Source organism: Choloepus didactylus, chromosome 18 (assembly GCF_015220235.1).
Source record: "Choloepus didactylus isolate mChoDid1 chromosome 18, mChoDid1.pri, whole genome shotgun sequence".
NCBI classification, from domain to species: domain Eukaryota; kingdom Metazoa; phylum Chordata; class Mammalia; order Pilosa; family Megalonychidae; genus Choloepus; species Choloepus didactylus.
In genome coordinates, this window is record NC_051324.1 from 23,610,053 (window position 1) to 23,629,998 (window position 19,946).

A 19,946-nucleotide genomic window follows, 5' to 3' on the forward strand; every position below is an offset into this window, starting at 1 on the left:
ATCCTCTCCAGCACTGGTAGTTTTGTTTTTTTTTGATAACGGGCATTCCAGTAGGTGTGAAATGATATTTCATTGTTGGTTTTCATTTGCATTTCCCTAATAACTAGTGATGTTGAACATCTTTTCATGTGCTTTTTAGCCATTTGTATTTCCTCTATGAAAAAGTGTCTATTCAAGTCTTCTGTCCATTTTTAAATTGGGTTTTTTGCCTTTTTATTGTTGAATTGTAGGATTTCTCTATATATACTGGATATTAAACCCTTATCAGATATGTGGTTTCCAAATATTTTCTCCCATTGAGTAGACTGCCTTTTTACGTTCCTGATAAAGTCCTTTGAAGGACAAACATATTCAGTTTTGAGGAGATCCCATTTATCTATTTCTTCTTTCATTGCTTGTGCTTTGGGTGTAAGGTCTAAGAAACCACCTTCTTCCCTACATTTTCTTCTAGGAGTTTTATGGTCCTAACTCGAATGTTAAGGTCTTTGATCCATTTTGAGTTAATTTTTGTATAATATGCGAGATATGGGCCATCTTTCAATCTTCTGAATATGGAGATCCAGTTTTCCCAGCACCATTTGTTGATGAGGCTGTTCTGTCCCAGCTGAGTGGACTAGGCCACCTTGTCAAAAAATCAACTGACCATAGAGATGAGAGTCTATTCCTGAACTCTCAATTTGATTCTACTGGTCAATATAGCTATCCTTATGCCAGAACCATGTTGTTTTGACCACAGTAGCTTTGTAATATGCTCTAAAGTCAGAAAATTTGAGTCCTCCAACTTTGCTTTTCTTTCTCAGGATGTTTTTGGCTATTCAGGGACCCTCTGCCCTTCCAAATAAATTTGATGACTGGTTTTTCCATTTCTGCAAAGTAGGCTCTTGGAATGTAGATTGGTATTGAGCTGAATCTGTATAAATCAATTTGGGTAGAACTGACATCCTAACTATATATAGTCTTCCAATCCATGAACACAGAATGTCCTTCTATTTATTTAGGTCTTCCTTGATTTCTTTCAGCTATATTTTGTGGTTTTCTGTGTATAGCTCCTTTATATTCTTGGTTAAATTTATTTCTAGGTATTTGATTCTTTTAGTTGCAATTCTTACCTTTTTAGTTACTGTGGAAACTTGAAAGGGTCAGAGCTACTAGAAAAGACTTCCGAGTATCAATAATACCCTGCACAGAAAAGCTTTCACTGCTATTTTGACTATTCCTTCCACTCAATTCTTACAAGTTTCACCTTTTCTAACAAAAAGCGTTTTTGGCATATTATCTAAACTAATATGATTCTACCATTTTTAAAAGTCATTTACTGTTTTGGCATGACTTTAAGAATCTGAAGGTGAATCCTGTTTGTAAGGTCAGCTAGTAAGCAGCCACTCTTCTTCCCAACTGTAAAATACCTTTGGAAGTGCAGAAAGATTAATTCAGAACAAATAAACATCCTGATTAATTTCCCAAGCAGGAACAAAATGTGAAAAAATTTCCAAAATAGCCACATAAGCTTCAACACATAGACCTAAAAAAGAAATAAACATCACTTTACCTTGGGCCTTTATCCAACTCACGGTACACCAGGGAGATTTAATAAAATCTTACTGACAAGGATTTAAGGTAAAGGATGGCCTGAGTTAAGACATGAATTATAAAATATTTTTAAAGAAATTTCAACAGAAATCAGTTTATAATTAGCAAAACAATGTAAATATTGTTTTAAATTGGCTGGAAACATCTCAATTTCCTCGAGTATTACGAACATCCTCCTGAAAGCTTCTTTATTATTTTAATTTTCTTATCAAATGCTTCTTTCGCAGATAATACAAAGGTAAACTTCAGCCCAACTTCTTAAACTCTAATTTCAAATTAGTGGAATCTGAATTAATGGGATTTTATGGTATTGCAATTCCTACCTATGGATAATCCACTGTGCCCAGGAGTATAACTCCTCAGAACTTTGCAGGCAACAGAAAGACATTAGATTTTTTTGAATAGGGTTCTTTAATGTTCAGCAGATGTGTAGAGTAGACAGTGACTAATATCACACGGTAAAGATTAATTCCCTAAGAGGAGAGAATTTGGGAGGAACATACAGTCCACAACCCCCTAAGATGCAATAGAAAGGACTTCACAATCCTCAGCTAACTGACTTACATGTCCGTGAAGAGAGCTGGAGAGTCGGGTCGGTGGGACTGCACATCCTGCATAGCATTCCATTCATTGACTGAGGATTGATCTGAGTTGATATGGCTCTCGTAATAACTCACCCAGGTGAGAAACAAACTGCCCGGGTAGTAGTTATGCATTCTGGCCACTTCACAAGCCTTGTGTAAACTCTGGAGTGCAGACCTGAAAGATATGCTGGGAAATGAGCACTGCAGAACTGTACAGTACCAAAAGGCCAATGTTCTTCTATATGCATCCCAAATTTTTCCAATTTTTAAATCCTGCAGAACTTAGCTTCTAGAGAATCTACTTCCTGGAATACAAGATTTCCTGATTCTGATTTTACTATATTATCTATTCAGAGCAATAGACTAGACAGTTCTTGCTGAAAAATATGACATATCATTAAGCAGCGGGGGGGAGGGGGGCGGTCGGGGACAGTCAGACACGACAACAGGGGAACTGACCATTCACTGGTGAGAAATAGGTCCAGATGCCTGTGGAGCGCACGATGATCCTATAGTCTCAAAGTATGTTCTAGCTATGCAGTAGCATTAGAAAACTAAAGATCTCAACAATTTACTATACAAAGATAAATTTCCCGTGGCACAGAATCGTGTTACAGCACAAATTCCCTACGATCCTTGGAAGAGCCACAGAGATCCCATAGACAGATGATGTCCCCAAGCCTTGAGATCATGTCCTTTAATGTCTAGGAAGTACTGATCTAATGACACCATTCTTGCTGCCTTAGTCTCTTTAACTATATTCATATGCTTGAGCAACTCTTTCTAAGAACAGCTCTGACTATTCTAAAACTAATTAAACCTTCTGACTCTGAACTCAGGAAGCCAAGAAGGGTAAACAAAACCGAAAAGTACCTTTTTGGTTATACACTTGGGGAATGCTTAGGCCAGAAGTGTTAGAAAGTAAGTTAAACAAGAGAGACACCTTTGTAGGTTTTGTTTACTGATGTCCCTCAAAGAATGACAAATTCAGAGTCAGAGCTCCATAAATATTTGTTGAATGAAATGTCTTATTAGCTATATACTAATGTGTCTCTTCTAAGGGAAAAAGATAGTGTGAGATAATTCTGTGGTCAATCCATTTACATCTTTTTTTCTTTAAAAAAAAAAAAGTTGTCCTTTTTTGTCTCCTCAAACAAAAGTGATCTAATGCTTACTTTAGAGCATAGAGGGACCTCAGATAAAAAGTAGAAATAGCCTATAATCTCATCACCCCAAAATAATCACTGTTAAAGTTTTAGTCTAGATCCTCCCAGTTTTTTTTTAACATGCATGGATCTATAAAATAAACAAAGATAAGACCATATTCTTTATACATCCGCTCTTTTAACTTTATAACTATCATATCTTTCCATGTCGATAAGTATTCTTCACCTATATCGTTTTTAAATGATTACATAGTATTTAATAATACAGATGTACCCTAATTTAACTGATTCTTATTCTCATAGCTAAAATCCTTATATACACCCACGATTATTATTTTAGGATAAATTCTTCGAAGTGGAATTACTAGCTCAAAGGGCATGTAAAATTATAAAGCATAATGGCAAATCACTCTCCAGAAAGGTTGCTCCAGCATATTCTCCCACCACTAGTACATGACAATGTTTATTCTATAGGTCCTTGTCAACCCCGCATATTGAAACTTGAAAAACAAAAAATAAAAAAACTTTACCAATTTGATAGGGGAAAAGTACGCCAGTCCATTTTTATTAGGGAAACAGAATTTTCCTTAAAGACAGAGCTAAGGAATCTTTAAAAAAATACTTTCTATTACTCAAAGTAAGCCAAATTCTTAGAGAATTTCAGCAAACCAGTTTCATTACACAGATTCAATGGTAAGGGCCAGCTTAGTGCAATGTACAGGATATACAATGCATGTTTTCTTTTATCTGGGGAACATGTGCTTCAAAAGCCACAAGTATCTGTTGTGACTGCCCTACGATACACTTAAAGCTTGGACACGTCAAATGCTTCAGCTGCACATAGGAGTGGGAGGCAGTAGTAACCATCTTCCTGTGAAGGAAACACCTGGTCTAAATGCCACTTTGATCTATCCATCGCCAATTTTGTTTCTGTGACTCTCCATTTGCTACTCCCCATGTGGTATACCAAAAAAAGTTTATTCTGCCATAAGCTAACAGAGCCAGACTACTCTGTCTACTTTAGAACATCAAAACCTGACCTGAGGTTACTATTTGAATCTTCACTATTGTAAGAAATAAGACTGATTTTTACTTTTCCCAAACACATAACTGAAAAGGCTGTTGTTTATGGGACTTACTGCTGTTTGGTTGTACTCGGTACCTGGGAATTGACAGGTCAGTTGGTTTTAACTGAGCCTTAGTCAAAGGATGTCATGAGTTTTCCATGAGAAATTTACCTGTGAAATATGCCCTAAACCTAAAATTCTGGGCTAAACACATGACCTGAAACTCTATGTCCTACCTCAATTACTGCACAAAATGATAGGACTGTTAATTGTTTAGTGACTATCTTAGGACCCTACCCGCCTCAGTCCCATCAATTCTGTTATTCTGGCGTAGATGATCTCCCTGGAGTCTTTTTCAGGCTCCTTTATTTCTTGTTTGGCTTGTCTTCTGTCCATGCTACTTCCCCAAGGACTTCCACTAAAAGACAGGCAGATTCAATGTGGAATTGAAATTCAAAACCTTGACTGGGGGATGGACTCTGAATCTTCCAGTCACATCATTCCCTGGTTGTATTAGATCATTTTTCTAGATAGTTTGGAATAAGGGAATAAGTCTATTATTCAATCTAATGTAAGAGATACTCTCAGACCAGTTAGGTAACCTCTCTAAAACTTCCATTTTCTCATCTGTAATAGGGGCTAATATAATAATAGTTTGGGGGGTTAGTGGGATGGCTAAATGTAATCCATGTAAAGCACTTGGCAAAATGCCTGATACACAGTACATAACCCAAAAGTTTCAGTATGCTAGTTTATTATTATTAACAACTACAATGTTTTCTCTAGGCTTTTTATTTGCCTTATGCCAACAGACAACTGCAGTTTAAATGGAAACTCACCCCTCTGAATTGTAACCTCCACCAGTATCTATCCCTGACTACTTTAAGAAATTGAAAGCTAATGCATAGCAGTGTGATAGCACTGTGATAGCAGTAGCTCTAGACTTGGCTGTGCTAGTAAGTTGATGGATGTGTCCCTATAAAACTCAATGTCAACTGGCTATTCATTAAGTCTCTTCCAGAGTCTAAGAACACCTTTGAATTTCAGTTGTTCACCAATGCTCAAGGCCTTTGACCAGGAAGGTTTGAAAATTACTCTTCCAGGTTACCTTTAACCAGGCTGACCACATGAACAGATCAGATAAAATCCTATACACACAAACAGATCATATAGCTGTTTTCATAGTGAACAGTACCTTTCAAATACTACTTCTCATAAAATATTGCTCCAATCACAAATTAGAAAACTTGCATTGAGATAATTAAAAGTCATCTTACCACATTGCCTGTACAGATACAGGTTTGAATACGTGAACTCTGTTATCTGTTGATACGCTGAATCCTCTAAGGACAAAAAGAACAAGATAAAAATCCACAAATGAGTGTTGAGTTATTTCAGTTGTGATTTTTCAATGTCATTTCCAAGGCTAGCAAAGACTTTGAATCAGCAGAAGGAATTATCGAGACACTTCATATAGAAGTTAATGAGAGTAAAGGATTTGACTAAAAAGCTTCAACAAATTGTCTGATTTAATATACCAGGCAAAATGAATGAACTCCCATATTGCAGCTAGGGAACTACATATAGTTTCCAAGCTGTAGCTCCAGACAAATTGTACTGCTTTGCTGTATATTTCTGTTTGGAGGTCTTGTGGGTTCTTAGCAAACCTGAGCCTGGTTTTATAAACTGGAGCAAACATCTTGGTCTCTTGAGGACACACTCTAAAAACACCAGGAGGTTAGAGTGGGGGTGGAGTCACTGGAAGGAACTGGCACAGGAAGGGGGTTTCTACTGTAGGCCAACAGCTGGCAGAGGCAGTAAGAGGTTGTTTGAGACAGAACATATCCTTAGGGAGAACATGGCAACAGTCCCCACGTGCTCAGATTAGAGTGAGCCAATGAACTAGTTCTTCTTTGTTTGGATTCTTACCATACTCAGTATAGAAGAACAGAAGTGAGAGGCTCTGGCAAGTAGTATTTTTACTCCAGTTTACAAAACAGGAGTTTCTAAAAGGACCCACTGAGCTGTTGACATGACAGTTCAGTTGGGCACACGGGGCCTTCCATTCAGCTGAATGAATGGGCGCTAAGATGGAATCCCACCCCTTGGCTTTCTGTCGGAGAATAAAAAGGGAAAGCTCTTACCCATCACCATCCAAATGAATTAGGGTGTCACTCCAGAGAGGCAGGACTAAGCCCATGGTACAAGTACTACTGTAAGACAAGAAAGAGTCCATGAGTTACTTCCTGCTATTTTGAGAAATAGCTTTGTTTATCACCTCTTTCAACACAAAGGATATACCACTAAATTTTAAGTTCTGGCATGAGTGTCAGAGTGGAGAAATTTCTATCGTATTATTCTTAATCCCACGTGAGTGTTCAGGAGCTGCTTCGAAGACGCAGTTATCAGTTCCTTGAATATTTAACAAAGAAAACTTTACTGACTGAGCATAATGTATTGGTCATCTTGCAAATGTCCACTGTCTAAAAAAAAATCCAGGTGATTGCTGCTGTCTAGCATTTGGCAGATCTCAGCTGAGTGTTACAGCAACCAACTCAACCCCAAGGATTGTTTCAAATACCAAAAACTTTTGCTGGTTGCTGAATATCTCTGGATACATGATTTGCTCAATTCTAATTTTGAGGTTTACATAGATATATTGAACACAAGAACACACTCAATAGTCTAAAAGGGAAAGGGAATAAAAATGTCAAGAAGTCACTGTCAACAGCTTGTGATCAAATTAGACAAAATAAGACAACACACTACTTAAATAAAATGGTGCTTGGTGACTATGCACCAACCTAGTGCTGCATGAAATGCTGAGTTAATAGGAATGTCAACAACCAATAAAAGGGTAGCTCTAGTGGGATATACTAAAATGCTAGTTCAGGTACATACCAGCCCAGGAAGAAAACTGAATTTAAATTAAAGGAAGGGGTTGGGATAGGAAGCCATGTTACACCACTTCTCTGGACAACTGTAACCCACCCCAGACCTCTACCACTTTCTCTAAGACAGCCATTAACTATCATTTTGCCCTTCAGTCGGTCTCCCAAAGGCTTCTCCACCCTCTCCCTGCCAATATCTCTAAGAAGCAGCATGGTATAGTGGAAAGAACCTCGAACACGAGTCATGGAACAATGTATTATGGTTAAGAGCATGGGTGCTGGAGTTGGAGGGGCTCTGGAACCCAGGGTGGGTGGGGTGGTTGGAAGGTTCTGGCACTAACAGTGTAAACTCAGGCAAGTTATTTCATTGCTTTATGTCCAGTTTCCTGGTCTTTAAAACTGGGATAAAAATATGTCCTTCACTGTGTTATTCTGAAGAGTAAATTATGCACAGAAAATACACAGAATAGTGCCTAAGACATAATAATAGCTACCATTTATTGAGCAGTTATAGCAAAAGATCTGGATTTGCTATCAGTATTTCATTATCTTTTGACAAATTATCTAACCAGCCTCAATATCTTCATCCTTAAATGCAGATAACAAAATCAACCCTCATAGGGTAACTATAAAGATGTAATATATTTAAAGTGAAACCATTTATGTGAATGTACGATCATGTAAAACAAATGTTGAACAGGAATCTGTAGTGGGTGGTCCAATACATCTGAAAGTGATGGGGGAGGAGGAAGCATTATGCAAATACTTTTAAAACAATGTGAGGAACACCAAGCATTAACTGTTGGAGTCCCTGCAGTGCTGAGAAGACCAGTCCCTAGTTGGGCTGTGTCTAATGCTTTTCATTGCTTTTGCTGGCCTAGGTTATTCAACACCCCACTAGTGCTTCCAGAGCTCGGAAGAGTCAAATCAAGATTGCAACAGCTTATCCACATTGGATCTCTGTGCCCTGCACACAGAGGCACAGCTATGATGCTAGAGTCCAGGAACTAGTAAGACAGCTCCAACACTATTTTTGTTGACTAAATGAGGAGAGCATAGAAAAAAACCTTTTTGAAAAGGATTTCCCAAGGAGCAGTGGGGTTATTTACAGAATAGGGTTTTTTTTTTCATTGAGTGTTTAGCAGAGTTTCTAGGCACAAGTATAATTTGGGTTACAAATATGAGCAGTTGCTAACTCAGTGACAAATCTAGAAATTAAGTAACTATAGAAAAAGATCCAGAAGCTCCAAAAGAGTGTGATCTATGAGCTGGTGACCAAAGGCTGGTTAAACTTCAGGCAAATGACAATAACATGTAGGAACCAACATCACTTTTTCAGCTTGTATTAAGGTCACGATGCTTTTAAATATTAAGAAACAGCACTTTCACACAAAAGGTAAAGGAGGCCTGAATCAGGCACACTTGGCATTTTTATCCAGGTTACCTTGATTCTCATGACATTTTCTCTACTAAATTATAGCACTTATTTTAATAAATACTCAACTTATTGAGCGTCTACCATGTGCCAGACAATGCCCCAAAGGTATTAGGGTTATGAAGAGAAATTAAAAACAAAACCACAGAGCTCTATTACTTTATAACTTGAAATATATCCAATGAAATTTGGAAACCAAGGTTATATTGTACATTTAAAAATAAAACACAATTGTCAAAAACTTGTTAATAGATTAAATGAATTGGCTGCAACATATCTCAACAACTACTTGGGAAGAACATGTCAAACAATCTTGACTTTCACTTTGGTTTAATATTGTTAAGTTTTTATAGTCTCACAAAAAATGATACAAATTCCTTTGACAGAAATTGAAACAGAAATGATACTAGATTACTGAGAATCAGTATTCTGAAGTGGGTAACTTTTCTCTTACTGTCCAAGGAGCTCATTCAAGCAGAGGATGTATGGGAATTTTGTAACATCAAGCTTACCAAACAGAATGAAAACTCGATTCTAGCTTTTTACGTCACATTTTGTTTTCCATAAATTAAATTTATTATTTTTTTGTTAGTAGCCCTTGGCAGATATGATTTAGGCAGGACTTATTACAGAATGTAGACTAAGCGGTTCGCTGAAGATAAATTACTGGGAACCCATATTAATAAACATTCTCTATGATTTCTTAGAGAAGATTAGATACCTGATTGCCCATACTCTGGGTCAGGAGAATCTGCAGTTATTACTTTCTGCCTCTAGGGGAGAGACTCAAGTGAAGTTCCCATGCAGCCCCAATTCTTATTTTATAAGGTTTCCAAGGCTGGAATAAGGGAGAACTGAACAAAGGAAATTATGATCTAGAACGGTGCTGCCCAACTGACCCTTCTGCAATGATGGAAATACCCTATATATGTACTGTTCAATAAGGTAACCATATATGGCTTCTGGAGTACTTAAAATGTGGCATGTTTACTTTTATTTAACTTTATTTAAATGGCCACATGTTATTAGTGGCTATCACACCAGAAAGCACAGATCAAGAGAGATAAAAACCCTAATCAGAAACCCTAAAATCCTAGGATGAATGCAGACAAGGTAGATGCTTACTGAATAGTCTGTTGCTTAGGCAACACCAAGGTTAAAATGATTCAGAAGGCATCCTAAATGTGGTTCACAAACCTGGGTGACTTCGAGCATGTAATTAAAGGTTGTAAGTGGTATACCTGTGATGTGGCCTTGTAAATCCACGAGTCATTTTCAGGTTGACAGCTATGTACAAGCTTAGGTAAATACTAGTTTGGGAAACTTGCTAATGACAATGTGATTTTTTTTCCCAACATGAAGACAATCAAAATCACTTCCAGTCCCCTTCTCTCTTTATGGCTAAATTCCCCATAGACCTGGGTTACACCCCTAGCTACTCTACAGTTCCATTCTAGCCCAAACCCAGGAAGTCAGCGCTTTGAGACATCTGGCAGGATTTCCTGAGGCTTATTATCTAGAGAGCAAAGATTTGCTTAGCAGCCACATTCCACAGTCTTCCCAAGGTTTTTTCATAAAAAGTGGGAAGCTGAGAAAAGGAAAGCAACAAACCTTAAGGACACAAAAAGCCAGATTCTGTGTGATGCGTGATAGCTTAAATCATAGGATGTAAAGTGCTGCTAAAGCCAAAGACACATGATTATAAAAGGCTCTGTTTTGAGTTTAAGGAACCATTTTCTACCCCCCTTTTTTAACACAGAAAAAAGAAGAAAAGGAGGAATAAGACTTGGTAAATGCAAGATTTAAGGAAATCAACAAATAGATGACATTGGAGTTAAAGTGGGATCTCTTTGAATCCAGAACACAGCTACACTATCACAAAGGGGGTGTGCCTGGAATCACTGAAGTGACTTATTGCTGATTAAAATAAAGGTAGCCAATAAAAGGTAGTTATTTTCCCCAGAAATATAAATTTAAATAATTTGCTTTATATTATTACTACCTAATAATGAAAGGAAAGTAAGGAATAGTGGAAAGTTAGGAACACATGACCAAAGACATTAGCTAAATATGCTCATCTTTCAAGACTGTATATCTAAGTTTTGTGTTCCCTGGTTTTATGCACTGAACTTTAAGAGTAGAACTGCACAAGAGGTTTTCTGATAACTCCAGAGGCAATCAGACACATCCAAAATTCTCAACGAACTCCAACAGGATAAATCCAAATAGATCCATGCCACAGCATACTAATCAAACTGCCAAATGCCAAAGATAAAGACAGAATTCTGAAAGCCACAAGAGAGAAGCAACATGTCATGTACGAGGGACACTCAGAAACCATGAAGGCAAATGCCGTAAGCAAAAAATCTTTCACCCAAGAAGTAGTCTATATCTGGCAAAACTGTCTTTCAAGAATAACAGAGGTTTCTAAAATGTAATACATAAAATGCCCCACATAAAGGGCTTGAAGATACTTGGAAGCTTGGATGCAGTATTTGTAAAATATAATATGCCAACTATAATTTTGACCATCATCAATTTGTTGCCATTGAAATTTTTTACCGTGATTCCAACAGAGTTGCACAAAGATACAATGCCAAAATTTTATAAGTAATTATAATTTTCCTCATTGTGCCTGAGTGTGGAAATCAAAGTCTAACAATAGGCTTTCACAAGCATGAGTACCCACTGTTATGTTCCAGGCCTGATGTATGCGTAGTTCATATACTCAAAGAGCTCATGATAGTTTTCTGTCAAAGAAAAGCTAAACCAGTTCCCCAGATTGTTGGATTTATCTGTCACTGATTTATATTAACCAAAAACTGTTGTGTTGTTACTTTGTGTTGACCAATAATAAAAAGCACTGCATATAACATGACCGCGGACATGGGGGACTGGTGGTTTGGTGGGTTGGGCCCTCTGCCATGGGTTTTGCCCTTGGGGGGGCGGTTGCTGTGGAGGAGAGGCTGGGCCTCCCTATAACTGTGCCTGGGGGCCTCCTCCCGGGTGCCTCTTTGTTGCTCGGGTGTGGCCCTCTCTCTCTGGCTGGGCCGGCTTGGGGGTGGAATCGCTGCCCTCGCCCCTGCGTGGGGTCGGGCGCCCGGGGGGGTGGATCTCCCTGGCAGCGTGGAGTGTGACTCCCGGGGAGGGATGTGAAGGGAGGTGAGGTGGGCTTCAGTGGCGGGGAGATTCCGGGGCGGGCCGGGGGGGTCACTCTGGTGGGCACTCTTGCGCGCACTTTGGACGGCCCTTTTTGGGTTCTGGGGAGTTGGGGTGGCTGGTGGTGGATGCCTGGGGCTGTCGGGCTGCGGCCCGGGGCCCATGAGTCTTGAGGACAGTTGTGTGGGGGTGTGGCTTGTGGGGGGTGGCAGTGGGGTTGGGGGGGCCATGGGGACCGCACTCCACTTAGTCTAGTTTGTGGGTGGATGAGTAGAAAAACTGGGGAAGGAAACAAACAGACAAAGGTACCCAGTGTTCTTTTTTACTTCAATTGCTCTTTTTCACTTTAATTATTATTCTTGTTATTTTTGTGTGTGTGCTAATGAAGGTGTCAGGGATTGATTTAGGTGATGAATGTACAACTATGTAATGGTACTGTGAACAACTGAATGTACGATTTGTTTTGTATGACTGCATGGTATGTGAATATATCTCAATAAAATGAAGATTAAAAAAAAAAAGCACTGCATAACAGGCTAAAAAACAAACAAAAAAACAACACAAAGAAATGAGGGAAGGATTAAGATAGTCCCACATACACAAAAGCTGAGGGACTTTGTCACCACTAGACTAGCCCTACAAGAAATGCTAAAAGGAGTTCTGCAGGTTGAAAGGAAAAGACACAGACAATTGACCGAAGCCTTATAAAGAAATAAAGATCTGTAATGATAATGACATGGGTAAATATAAAAACAGGTTATACTGTATTTTTGATTTGTAACTCCACTTTTTTTACTTCCTACAGGATCTAAAAGACAAATGTAGAAAATGTAATGATAAATTAATGGTTCTGAATTTATAATATATAAATATGTAATTTGTGAACTACATAAAGGTGAGGGGATGGAGGGGTATAGAAACATGCTATTTAAGTTAAGTTGGTATCAAAATAAACAGGACTGCTACAGATTTAGGATGTTAAATTTAAGCCCCATGGTAACCACAAAGAAAACATCAGAGAATATGCAAACTAACAGACAGAAGGTGGAGTGCAGGTTACAAGGGGAGGTAGGAGTTATGGGGAGTTAATGCAGAATGGGTGTAGAATATCTTTTTGGGGTGGAAGGAAAGTTCTAATAATGAATGGTGGTGAGGGTACCGCAACATGGTGAATGTAATTAATCCCAGTGAATGGTATACTTGGGAGGGCTGTAATGGGAAGATTTATGTTGCATATATGTTTCTACAACTAAAAAGAAAAAAAAGAAACAGAAACTAAAGCAATGATGACGAATGTAACACATGATCCTGGATGTGCTCTAAGAATGGAAGGAAAGGCTCAGAAGGACATTATTGGGGCATAAGGAAAAACTGGACTGTAGAATGTAAATTTTGTATCAATGTTTAAACTTCTTGAACTTGGTACCTGCATATAAGGTGATAACATAAGTGAATATATTTGCTGTTAGGAAATGTACATGGAAGTATTATGTGTTTAAGGAGTACGATCCGTGTGACCTGCTCGCAAATGTTCAGAAGACAGACAGACACAGATAGATAGAATGATGCGGCAAAGGTAGCAAAATATTAAAGCTGGTGGATCTGGGTATTGGTGGGAGGAGGTATACTGGAGTTCTCTGTGTGAGGTTTGTATTATTTTTTGGAACAGTTTTGTAAGCTTGAAATGGTTTAACAACAAGAAAAGGCAAACAGTACAGGTTATTTAAAAAGGAGTTTTCCCATGGCCCTCTTTGTGATACCATACCTGTCATTAGAGGAGAAATCCATTCCAAGAACAATACTTTCTTCAGTGTCTTGTCTACCATTAGTTGAAACCACTACCATATAGCGTGTTCGATTCTGGTAAGTACTTTCCAGTCTCACAGCCTAGAGGTTAACAGACAATAGAGAAATTGAGAACATTTTAAGAAATTTAGAAGGTCAATTTTAAATCATTCTATCCTAAGATCAGCATCATAAGCTTAGCCAGGGAAGCAGCATAATCAAGTGTTACAAGACCTAAATTCAAATCCCAGTTCACGTGTTACCTACATAACCTTTAGAAAGCTTCTAATAAATTGGAAGGAGACATAAAAATACATACCCCACTGGGTTATTGTAAGCATTGTATGAAATAATGGAGATTAAGCACAGTGCCTGGCACACAGTAAAAGATCAGTAATGTTTACCACTAACGTACTTTATAATAGTAACAATTACCAGGGCATGTACTAAAGACCCATGGGGGAATGTGAGTACATGAATGTGAACACTGAACTCACAGATTAGATCCCATTCCCACAATTATGACATGATACAATCTATTAGCATCATCTAAGGAGAATATTGGCTGTGCTCTACTGAATCCTTGCAGATTGTACACAACAAAATTTTCTTCTTTGGTTTCAATGCTAATCGTAGAAAACGGCTTTTTTCAGAAGCTTCTCATATTCCTTTTTTTCAAAGAGTTTTTATTTATGATATTTTAAAAGGGTCTTCAGAAAATTTGAATATGGGCAAGGTGTTAGAGGGTATTAAGGAATATTGTTTGTCAGTATGATAATGGCATTGTGGTTATGCCTCTTTCTTAAATATTTGGAATAAAATGACATGATATCTCAGTTGTAGTTAAAAATGCTCAAACAATAAAAAGAAAAAAAGGAGGGTACAGATGAAGAAGTCTGGCAAAATGCTGATAGTTATTAAAGTTGGTTAATGGGTTCGTAAGGATATAATATATGCTCTACTCTTGTATGTTTGGAAATTTTTTTAACAAGTCGAAAAAGATACTTTCTAAACCTTAAAATTAGCTAAAATGGCCTTCCAGTCAACATTCTTTCAAATGTTTACTATATATCTATTATGTACTAGTCACTGTGCAAGTGCTGAGGATTCGATGATGAGGAGAGACATGGTCCCTGCTCTCAGGGAGTATATAGTCAAGTTCTACTTTCCTGTTTATCTGTTAATTAAAACACACACACACACACACACAGAAAACCAAAATAGTCTCTGAAGACTGTGTTCTGGAGACAATTTCCTCTGTATAAAATAACCCCCATTCCTTATTTCAGAAGAGAAACACAGTTTCAATGCCATCTGGCTTAAGAGATTCGTCAGAAATTTGATTTCTATTTGGAATTCTTTTACTGCTGCTCTTCAAGGAGTCTCCTTCCCTTTAACTCGGTCATGACTCCAAAGCGGCGAAGCAAAGAAAAAAAGACCCACAGTTACAGCAACATTGACCCACTTAGCAAGGCAGAGGTGAGACTCCCCATGACTTTTTGTCTCTATTCTGATCCTCCAAGGAAAAGTTCAAGAAGCACAAACAACAAGAGAACTGACTACATTAAAGCGTGTTCCTAACGAGAGCTGACACAGTAAGCGTGTAGTACCCACCATCCTGATGCCAAATGTATGACATACAGAGCTGTACCACTGGTCTTACATTCCATGAAGTAACAGAGAGATTCAAACCAAATCCACATATTAGAAGTGAAGAGGGACTAAAATGTTAAGACCTAGCCCGAGTGGGCTGAGACCAAGGAAGGAATATGACAGACACGGAGTCATGGGGCCCAGGCAGCACTGATTCTTTCTTTTAACTACAAACATTCCCACAACACATTAATTTAATCAAAAACTCAATGCAGGTAAGCTAGAATTTCTCATAAACAAGATCCCAGATATTATTACAAATTTAAACTTGGGCTTGCCTTGGTGAGCTCTGTGCTAACTGTCCAGTTTCCTGAATGTGTTAGAAGCTCTTTTGTCTTCTGGCAAGGCTCAAATACAAATGGCATGGGAACAACTGAATTGTGCTTCTGATAATTTATCCACAACTTCAGCAGCAACCAGTGGCAACTGATTAGCCAAGTCAAAGCCGATAAAAAGGAATACAACCCTCCAAAAATATCACCTATACAGCATTAGCAGGTGGGCAGCAAGAGTTTATCTGTAAGTAATACTCAGTGCAAACATTAGCTGTCTCTTTTAAAAAGTGAGGTGTTTGTTTATTTATAATATCAAGAGCATTTGAAACATTTGGCTCCCCCTTACGTACCTGAGTCATAACAGAAGATCTCTAACCTAATGGGAGAGGCCTTAGTCTTCTCACATTGACTGAGGCTTGAGCAGTGGGCGCATCTCATTCACTCATGTAAGGACAGCACTTAAGAGTTCTTGGGGTTTGATCACAAGCTTCTAGATAGTACGTATGGTAATTACTAAATTCTCACTTAATGGAAATGGAGCTTTAATTAAAGTATCAAGAACCATTATATTATTCAATACCTGAATTCTTATTAGAAGGGTGAAATAAAATCTTTAAAGAAAAAATTCTACAATGCCAGGGGATGGATCCGCGGCTTTAAGGCTCCTTTTAAGCTTCAAGATTCTAGGTTAAGGAATTAAAATAAAACTCTAAGAGCCATAAGCATAAAGGAAAACTTTATACCTATCCTGGTTTGAGGTTTGTTTCATATTCCTCTGCTTGGGAAGGAATCAGCAAAATCTAATCTAATTTGTTTCATCAAACTAATCAGAGAAACATAATTTAAAATGGCAGTTTGTATCTAATACTCAATACTGGAATTGGCAGCAATTCCAATGTTTCCTCAGTCTCAAGAACGAACAATGACTAGATCACGAAAGGAACAAAACAATGATTTAGATGAATCGATCAACAAACTAAAGTTCTCATTGAGAGAACTACTGAAATCTACTCTAATTGTTCAAATAAAACAATATTTTGGATTTTGCAACTTGGTAGAAATAGCAGCTGAGTTAATTATTCCAAGAATGTCCATTTCTTGCCTAAATTTAAAATCCTATTACAAGTTTCAGGTGAACTGGATCCAGCAATCCTAGGTCTGAGGTGGATCTGAAAAGTCTTCTCCTATCTCTATCTTATTCCTGAGAGACAAGGACACAACCTATTTTCAAAGTTCATCTATTAAAGAATGATGTTGAAATTGCTCTCAGTAGCTAATTTAAACTTTAACTTTATTACGAGCTGTTTACAAACACCACAAGCTGATGTAATACCTTCTCTCTTCAACATCCTCTAATATCAGAAAATACCCCTTAACCTTGCACTACAGCTCTGCCTTTAATTTCTCTTCACCGAAATCTTGTATCATGCCCCTATCTGCAATGTTTATCCTAAGGGAAGCCACATTATAAAGGTCTAACTTCTAGACAAGCAACTCATCCAATCCACCAGAGGGAAAGATTTCAAAAGTATGTAAATATTAAAAGAACAATGAAGCAAAGTCAATACCTAAAATTTAAACAGACTTCAGAAGTGACACTAATGAACTAAAGAACAGTGTCTTCAAAAGAAAAAGATTAGAGCTTGAGGGAGTCTACATGGAGTTCTCAAATTAAAAAAAACATACCTATGAATTATATTCTGTTAGCTATTAAAAATGATTTATTTACTGACCTACGGTAAATTATGAAAAAAAAAAAAGCAGGTCATAAAATAGCATTTAAATTTTGATCTAATTTTTGTAAAAAACAATGCTTTCTCTCTCTCTCTGACACACATGCACACATACTCTCTCATATATACATGCAAAAATAGATGAAGAGCCAAATTTTTAAGAATGGTTTTCTCAATGTGTAGGACAGTGAGTGATTTTTCCTTTCTTCTTTCTGTATGGTATGATTAAGAAAAAAAAAAGGATTTAGAAAAAATAAATCCATTTTCATTTTGGAAAAAAAAATCAATCGATTGAAACAAAACAAAACAAAAAACAAGTTTCACATTTTCTTATAGACTCTTGCATAGTACTCAGAAAGGCTTCCTTGTACCTTATCAGCACACCTCAGCTCTGGTTAAGAGCGTTAACTGAAGTTAATTCTTATTTTCCCAGTCTACTTTTTTATTAGATGTCTTTGACAATGTGCAAGAAAGAACACCATAAACCACTTTCTTCACTTAACAGCTATGTTTTCCTAAGTGCTAAAGTTAATGTTTGAAAACTGTAGGTGTATGGAATGCTGAGCTTCCTTGGTTTCATTCTATTTTCAATGCTAAAGCAAAATGTTGGGTTTTATTGTTAAGCCTTTGTTGTTGGACGTTAAAAAAAAAATAAAGGCAGGACTTTCAGTTGACTACCAAACTTTTAACCTTATGTGCAAGCCCCAAGATGAGAGTTTCAGCATTCCAAATTTAACTCAAAACAAAAGGCTTTGCTTTGAGTCTAACAAATGCTCCTTTCAGTTACAAAAGTGCTAATTTGTCCAAAGTCATACAATGTATTCACTGATTTTCTTGAAGATGACTCATTATTCAATAATTTGAAGCATAATGGCTATGTGTTTGTAACAATTCAAAACAACTGTAAAATGGCTTGTCATCTGAACTCAATTCACAGGCATCAGTTACATTTTCTGAATTTATATTTTATAAGTGTAAAGCAGCTGAAGCTGCATATTTTAAAAGGAAAAGATTTTTTTTAATTCATTTTACTGAGATACATTCACATACCATGCAGTCATACAGAACAAAGCGTACATTCGATTGTTCACAGCACCATTACATAGTTGTGCGTTCATCACCAAAATCAATCCCTGACACCTTCATTACCACACACACAAAAATAACAAGAATAATAATTAAAATGAAAAAGAGCAATTAAAGTAAAAAAGAAAACTGGGTGCCTTTGCTTGTTTGTTTCTTTGTTTTTTTCTCTCCCCCATTTTTTTACTTATCCATCCATAAACTAGACAAAGGGGAGAGTGGTCCATATGGCTTTCTCAATCACATTGTCACCCCTCATAAGCTACATTTTTATACAATCGTCTTCAAGATTCATGGGTTCTGGGTTGTAGTTTGATAGTTTCAGGTATTTACTACTAGCTACTCCAATTCACTAGAACCTAAAAATGTTGTCTATATTGTGCGTAAGAGTGCCCACCAGAGTGACCTCTCAGCTCCTTTTGGAATCTCTCTGCCACTGTAGCTTATTTCATTTTAAAGGAAAAGATTTAATTGCCAACTCTGCCTTCCAATCTGCTTCCTTAATGCTCTCCCAAGTCTCTTGTGGGTGAAATTATTTTAACCTATAGAAGTGCAATCCAAACTCTAGAAGGCTATCAATGAGAAAAAGTAAAGTGAGTAATGATAGATCTCAGCTTCAATGTTACCAAAACCACACAGTTTTGGGAAGCTATCAACAAATAGCCACTGGGTATTCAGTATGTGTGCATGACTGTCATGGTTTGTGAAGAGTTGTTCTTGAAGTGACTCCTGGGAACTTGTTAAAAATGTAAATTGTCATCCTACTACTTTTCTCCCCTCATCATCTTTCCAGAAACAGCTCAAATCTCATTGTCTACATGAAACCTTCCCTACTATGTCATTCTTTTTCCCTTTCTTCTAAACTTGAATTGTTCCTGTGGTCATTAATTTACAAAATGGTGTTTACCAACAGTCTTGAACCACCCAATTATCACATTACTTCACATTAGCTCATATTCTCAGTTGAATTCTAAGCTCTTAGATGACAGGGACACACGATTTCTTCTTTCCTATACCACATAGTTCCCAGAACCATAGGCCATAAAAATATATTGATTTACGCCTGATTGTTCTGTAAACCCACAATTTCTCTAATTAAAAAAAATGTAATGAGACATAAAAATGATTGTTTAATGTTGACTATCTCACACAGTCTTCTGAAGGAAGGATTTATGCTGACACCACCAACTTACCAGCCTGATGTTGTCTTCTGGGCGGAGTAATATGAACATTGCTTGGAGATGCTGTTGGAGATCACCTGGTAAATTTACAAAATATGGATAATTATTCTCCATTCTAATGTCAATAGAGAAGACTCCATCTACCCTCATGACTTCCAAAAAAAAGAAAGTTTTGGTTCACTAAAGGACTCTATTTAGAGCAATTAACTGAGTATCTTAATAATTATTGATTTCTTTTTAAATGGAAATGGAAAATGGTAGACAGCATCTTTATACATTCACTTTTAGCCTATATAGCATTAAAATTTGTTCTGTGTTTGTCTTATGGAAGGATCTCTTGAAAC

The 19,946-nt window shown here is 37.4% G+C and overlaps 1 protein-coding gene across 3 annotated transcripts in view; it reads right to left on the reverse strand.

Annotated features, from left to right (window-relative positions):
- Window positions 1-19,946, reverse strand: part of SSH2 (slingshot protein phosphatase 2) — a 312,067-nt gene that overhangs the window by 42,148 nt on the left and 249,973 nt on the right. For all 3 annotated transcript variants that reach the window (XM_037808537.1, XM_037808535.1, XM_037808536.1), the window contains 5 exons: window positions 19,615-19,679; window positions 13,658-13,779; window positions 6,552-6,620; window positions 5,685-5,750; window positions 2,155-2,349 (listed from right to left, as the gene is read on the reverse strand). In XM_037808537.1, the coding sequence (XP_037664465.1) occupies window positions 2,155-2,349; window positions 5,685-5,750; window positions 6,552-6,620; window positions 13,658-13,779; window positions 19,615-19,679 (517 nt within the window). The remainder of the gene's footprint in view (window positions 1-2,154; window positions 2,350-5,684; window positions 5,751-6,551; window positions 6,621-13,657; window positions 13,780-19,614; window positions 19,680-19,946) is intronic.